Here is a 6,192-nt window from a genome sequence, read left to right as displayed (position 1 = left end):
CCGCGCCCGCCACGTGAGCGCCCGCACGCACCGCCAGCCGCAGCCGGCAGCTGCCATCTTCACCTGCAAAAAGCGGCGCGGGCGGGCCCCGAAACCCAAGAGGCTTTAAAGATACAGCGCCATCTGCCGGCCGCTGCTGAAATAGCCCCGCCAGGCCCGGGCCTCCGGTGCGTCCGCCCGTCTTCGACCCGCGAAAGGGTTGGGGGAGAAACTGCTCTTTGCAAGCTTTCGGGCACCGACGCCCTTCGTCAGGCATAGGGAGAGGCACCTGCAATGCCTGATGAAGGGTGTGTGTGCCCGAAAGCTTACAACGAAAGGATTTTTTTGTTTTTTTGCAAAAATCTTGTTGGCCTAATAAAAGAGATCGTCTAGACTAGTACGCGTCCGGATCGCCTTTGCCTCTAGACCAACACGGCTACACCCTGGATGCCTGACACCTGGAAGAGATCGAATTTTCGCTGGTTTTGAAAAATGAAATCTTCATATTTTCCAAAAGCGGGAAGCAACTGTGACCACCTGAAACCTGAGATCCTGCCTTTGTTTCAAGGTAATCTGCATCATCACAGATCCTCGCGGGAGGTGCGAGGCTCCACACCAGGTAAGCTGGTCTAATAAAAGATCAGATTCACCCAAAAAGCGTCTGTCCAGACCACCGATGAATTGCCTGCCCAAAGGAGTTGTCCATCTGTTGACTCCTCCGTGAACGCCTATGAAATACGAACTTTTATTTCTACTTAGGAGGATGTTTACAATCTTTTCTCCTGTGCCCGGTGAAGGGTGCTTGTGCCCGAAAGCTTGCAATTAAACAAACTTTTTTGCAAAAATCTTGTTGGTCTAATAAAACATATCACCTCTCCTATGAGTCCCAATTGCCCGAAGAAGGGCGTTTGTGCCCAAAAGCTTGCAAAGAACAACTGGTTGAATACAAGATGACACATTTACCCAAAGAACCTGGCCTGCCTCTGATGGAAAGGAGAAGGCTGCACTTCTGGAAAGGAGGGCAGCCCCCTCCTTTCCATCTCCATGTGGTTTCATGCCCCTCCGTTCCCCACCTCGAGTGCTAGGCTGGTGCAGAGTACTGGCCCAGATTTCTTGGCTTTTGCTGTGATAGCATCTTGATGAAGTACGGAAGTCCTACAGTCTACTGCTTATAAACGAGGAGTGGATAATAGCCGTTTGCACTTCTACAGCAGCCCTTGTCCAAGGCTCTCAGAGATTAACCCAGATATTCCAGTCCTCTGTGAGGCCGCAGGTGCTGCAGGAGGGCTGCCCAGGGAGGCTGTGGGGGCTGCCCAGGGAGGCTGGGCTGGTCCAAGGACGTGGGCAGAAGAGGGTCTTTGGGTGAATCCGATCTCTTCGATTAGAGCCATGCGAATCATTGGGAAAATTCTCGGTAGTGAGCTGTCAGGTTGAAACCCGACAGCTTGCTAAGAAGCATTTTTCCAAGGATTGGAGCGAGTCTTACCCAAAGACCCTGTCTGCCAGGGAAGCAAGGGACTCCCCAGAGCTGGAGGTGTTCAAGAAGAGGGGGGCAGCCACTAGCCAGGGGTGATGGGCTCTTTCCTGCCTGGTGCAGGCGGCTAGGCCCGCCGATCTTCCCACACCCCTTCCGGCCCCGCAATCTGTGGCTCTCCGGAAGCGCAGGGCCGCCCACGTTGCACCTCCCGGGCGTCTTTGCTGATTGCACCTGCGCCCCCTCCCCGGGACAGGAGACCCAAAAGACCCGCCCACCCACAACTCGCGGGCTCCACTCCCGGCCCAGAACCAAACACTTTACTTCCGGGGCGGGGCCGCGCTGACCACAAGCCCCGCCCCCATCACGTAACCCCTCCGGCTCCTCGGCCGCCATCGCTCCGCCCCCTTCCGGGTCAAGATGGTTCCGCCCCTCGTCGGGTAGGGGGTGGGGCTTGGCGGCGTTCGTTCCGGGCGCAGCATGTCTGGGCCGAATGGGGAGCCGCACGTGGTGGGCGGCGCGGGGCCGGGCGAGGACGGCGGCGAGGACAGCTTCGGGGAGGAAGGTGAGCGGCGCCTGGGGACTGGGGACAGCCGGCTCTGCTTGGCCTAAGGCAAAACGGCCACGCAGTGCGCCCCCCTCCCTGCAGCTCGGCCGCCCCCGGGGAGACGGGGGTTTGCTGCTCTGCTCCGGGGCTTGGGGCCAGGCCACGGTTGTGGGAAGCGCTGTGCCTGCCCGGGCCTCTGCCGCGGAGGCGAGGGCGAGGGCGAGCTCTGCCTGGGCCAGTGGTGCAAGATCTGGGATGCTGAGCGCTCTTCCTCAGGGCTCTTTGTAGTGCCTTGCACTGGGGATCGTGGCTAACCTTACCCGCCTACATCCTTGGCCCAATCAGAAATCCTGGCCTCTGGATGGTCAGGGCTGCATCACTGTTGCGCTACCATATAAGCAAGTGGAAATTCCTTCCTCCTCCTTTGTCAGGCTGCAATAGCTTGTTCAGAACGAATTGCAATTAAAGGAATTTTTTTTGCAAAAATCTTGTTGATCTAATAAATCAACTCTACTATGAGTCCTGATTGCCTTGTTCAGAACACACCCCAGACTGTACTGGGTTTGCCTCTGCATGCCTCCCCGCTGCTCCGGGCCATGTCCTCTTTGCTGCTCCAGCTGAGAAAACTAGACCCGTGCCAGTGGGATACAGGCTGTGGCACCCCTCAATGCTCCTTTCAGCTTTTTCAGCTGTGCACCAGCCAGGGAATCAACAGTTCAGCTTCAGCACCTGCTCTTGCTTGCTTGGTAGACCTGTAGGATCTCAAGAGAGTTTGGACTTTTCTACAGCTCCTTCCTAAGATCTCTTGAAGCTTTCTGTATCTGTATAGTTCTAGGTCTTATCAAGGCATTTGTTCCAAAGTATGTCGTTGCCAGTGGAGACTCATTAGATGACTTCATTGTCCTGTTAAATCTTGTTTTTTGTGTGTTGGCTATCCAGAAACAACACACAGTTCTGTTGTCCCCTAGTATGCTCTTTTCTAGTGGAGTTGCCAGTGGCTACTGTCTGCATTCATTGGTTGGGTGGCTGAACCCCCACCCACTTCAGCTTGTGTCATACCAGGAGCTCCTCTGGTATATTCCCCTTGTGGCTTCATGTTGCATTTCTGCAGACATTCAGCAGCTGACTTGCTGAGTGTCTGATAACACCCGTGATGTGCCTTGCTGGGTTGAACATCTGCCTCTTCTTCCTTGCTTATTTGCAGAGTTTTTCTGCTTTTTGGGGGGTCTCCACTCTCTCTGGTTTTCTTTATGCCACAAGGGGAAGAGCAATGCAGCAACAGCTATCAGTTGTCCAAAAAGCCTTTGCTTTCTCAGAGGCTGTGCTGAAACTTGCACTTCTAAACTGCTCCTCTGCCCATAGCTGAGAGGAAAATGCAGCACCCAGGGATTAACAGTGGCTCTGTTCAGGGGACCCAGCCATAAGGCCAGTACTGATTTAAAAATAGACTTGTCTCATCTGGCTGGATGATGAGCCTGTAGCTTGGGCACATGAAATAAACTGACCAGATGAACCCAATGTACCAGTTGCTAGTTCCTTTTACTTCCAAGCACAGGATCCTCTGTAACTCCCCTGTGTACTGCTCCTGTTCCCCTACTGAATGGTGGCTGCATGAGCTCTGGTGGGAGAGGAGGGCTGCTGACACAGGCCCTGGCATCTCATGAGGTCAGAGGATGAAACATCCTGACAGCTTCAAAACAGTACTGTCCTGGGCCAGGGGTGGGTCACTTGACATGATCTAAACAGTTTCATTGTGTTCCCATTCAAGTCAGAGTTGCTTACTTCAATGCCACACCTAAAATGGAAACACGGTCAGGAATCTTGGTATGGCAGCACGTGGTGCAGGCCTGAAGCTTTAGTGAGGATAGGGCTGCGCCCCAAGCATTTCACAGTGGTAATGACTGTACAGGTGTGTTGCTTCAGGTAACATGAAGGACATCTCCAAGTGAAAGTTGATCTAATTCTATGTTATAAAATTCAATCATACTTGAATGGAATGAGCATTTCATCTTGTCCTTTGAACAAGGAGCTAGGCTGGGGAACCAGCTTGAGCCTTGCCCTCAGGTCAGTTTGTGCCAACTGTGTGGCATTCAACTTTGATCCTGCACAGCTGGTTTAGACTAGTTTTTCTCTTCTCATGTGAGGTCTTAAATGGTCAAACAAGACCAGCATGGTCTCAGCAAATGGGTTAACAGCTTGGGGTGGATGAATTAGTGTGCCTCACTTTATTGCTCCTGGGATGTTGAAATTTTTCCATTTGGCCCTTGCAATGGGATTCACCCCTGCTCAGCCATGAGATGCTGTGATGTTGTAGCAGTTTAACCTAGGCCAGACCCTTAAGTGACAGGTCCCAGATTAAGCACCCTGAAGATGCAAGTCTTCCAGGCAGTGTAAGCTCTTCTGCAGTACCCTGCCACACTGTCCATGCCCTAAGCAGACAAACCTACCACAGAAGTTTAAATAGGTTAATTTAGCCCTGAGATCAGTTCAGATTTCCTGCATTTTTAGATTGCCATCTCCTTGGGAACAAGCCTGAACCCAACAACTTGCAGGCAAGTCTGAATTGTTCAGGTTAGATGGCCACTCCCCAGCTGTGCTGTTGCACAGAGGTAAAAAACCATATGTCACATCACCAGGTGCCCAAACCACCGTGTCCTATTGACTGTCCAAACCACATCTATGTGACGAGATGCAGTTGCATTTTACCTATATATGCTGCCTTGTGTATTCTGGGCACGTTTGTAAGAGGTCTAGCAGTGTGGTCCCTACTGTACTGAAGAGGCGGAGTAGAAGCTGAAATTGTTCTGCTCTCTTCTCCCTAGAATATGCAGCAATAAACTCCATGCTGGACCAGATCAACTCCTGCCTGGATCACCTGGAGGAGAAGAATGATTGCCTCCATGCCCGCCTGAAGGAGCTGCTGGAGTCCAACCGGCAGACACGTCTGGAGTTTCAGCAGCAGCTGAGCGAGGAGCAGAACAGGCAAACTGACATGCAGGGACCAGAGCCAACCAGCTAGTTCCATTAGTTTGTGCACAAACTGTGTCTCCTGGTTGATACTTCCCCAGGGACTTCCACTCCTTGGTTTAAATGTAAACTTGAACAGAAAAGGCACATCCTGCTTGCTGTGTCCCCTCCAGTGGTTCAGTTTTCTGCCCTTCCTGTACATTTATGTGTTTTCTCTTTAAATGTGTGACTTATACTACATAGGTAAAAGAGTAGGTGTGGGGGAAGTTGATCCTTCAACATGCCATTTAACTCCAGCACTGAGCCACCAGTGTCTCCACTGGAACTAGCCCATGGGAAGTCTTGTTCATGGCACAGGCCATGTGAAATGGAGTTGGCTGTCCTGCACAGCTGAAACTGCTTGGGGAGGGTGTCCATACCTGTATCTTGTAGCCTGTCTTTTCTCTAACATGGGAATTGTAAGGTGTACAGTGCTGGCACTCTTCTAGCAAATAGTGGTGCTGTCCCAGCCACAGCTTTGTTCCTAGCTTTAATCCTGGGCAAGATGACATGCTTCTGCCAGAGGCTAGTGTCCCAGTCAGTCTCCTGCCCTGTAGTTACAGCTCAATTCTAATTCACGTTGTCAGTTCTATACGAGCTCTGATTGAGAGAGGCTGGTTAACTTCCTAGAGCACAAGACTGACCAACTGGACTCCCTCTTCCAAGAAGATGTAGTGTGAACTACCATCATGCTCATCTTAAGCTGTAAATGGGAGCTTGCTGTGACATTTCTAGCTCTTATTGGTACAGCCTGGTGCCAGCATTATGAAGCAGTTGTTCATATTTCACTGCTGGATTTTTTTGTACAGCTTAAGGTTTTTGAACATTCAGAGGAACTATTTATAAGATAAATTGTTTTATTAAAATTGCCTTGAGCCTAACCACAACAGGAAGTCTCTTCTGAGGTTTGCTTTCTAGATCCTGTACTAGTAACTGAGCCCATATTCTAACCCCCATCCTGACCCTAGAAAAAGTGTTGGCTTGAAGCAGTAGAGGATACTGTAAAGGAGCGCACACTGTTCATCTAAGGGTGATCTCATCTCTCAGCAGTGAAAATTCCATTAGTCTCATAACATGCAATCATTAGAGCACATGATCTGAGGACAAGGAATGCCCTCAAGAGACAGACTTCTCTCCACGTCACTAGTCTAGATGTCCAGCTGGCTTTTCTAGTTCAAGCCATGAG

General features: G+C 51.2%; 1 protein-coding gene across 1 annotated transcript; it reads left to right on the top strand.

Annotated features, from left to right (window-relative positions):
• The first annotated feature begins 1,901 nt into the window (after nt 1-1,901).
• Nucleotides 1,902-5,893, top strand: CUNH9orf16 (chromosome unknown C9orf16 homolog). The gene is made up of 2 exons (XM_019510583.1): nt 1,902-2,018; nt 4,823-5,893. The coding sequence occupies exons 1-2, from the start codon at nt 1,934-1,936 to the stop codon at nt 5,017-5,019; spliced, it is 282 nt and encodes a 93-aa protein (XP_019366128.1). The 5' UTR covers nt 1,902-1,933; the 3' UTR covers nt 5,020-5,893.
• The last annotated feature ends 299 nt before the right edge of the window (nt 5,894-6,192 follow it).

This window comes from Gavialis gangeticus, unplaced genomic scaffold, assembly GCF_001723915.1.
Source record: "Gavialis gangeticus isolate Ggan-Ray unplaced genomic scaffold, GavGan_comp1, whole genome shotgun sequence".
In the NCBI taxonomy this organism is placed as follows: domain Eukaryota; kingdom Metazoa; phylum Chordata; order Crocodylia; family Gavialidae; genus Gavialis; species Gavialis gangeticus.
This window is presented reverse-complemented; position numbering and strand designations above follow the sequence as displayed.

What these genes read in the sequence shown, in the direction of transcription:
- CUNH9orf16 (XM_019510583.1), top strand. Translation starts at nt 1,934, where the DNA reads ATGTCTGGGCCGAATGGGGAGCCGCACGTGGTGGGCGGCGCGGGGCCG. An exon ending in GGACAGCTTCGGGGAGGAAG is followed by an intron (nt 2,019 to 4,822) that starts GTGAGCGGCGCC and finishes TCTTCTCCCTAG; the next exon opens with AATATGCAGCAATAAACTCC.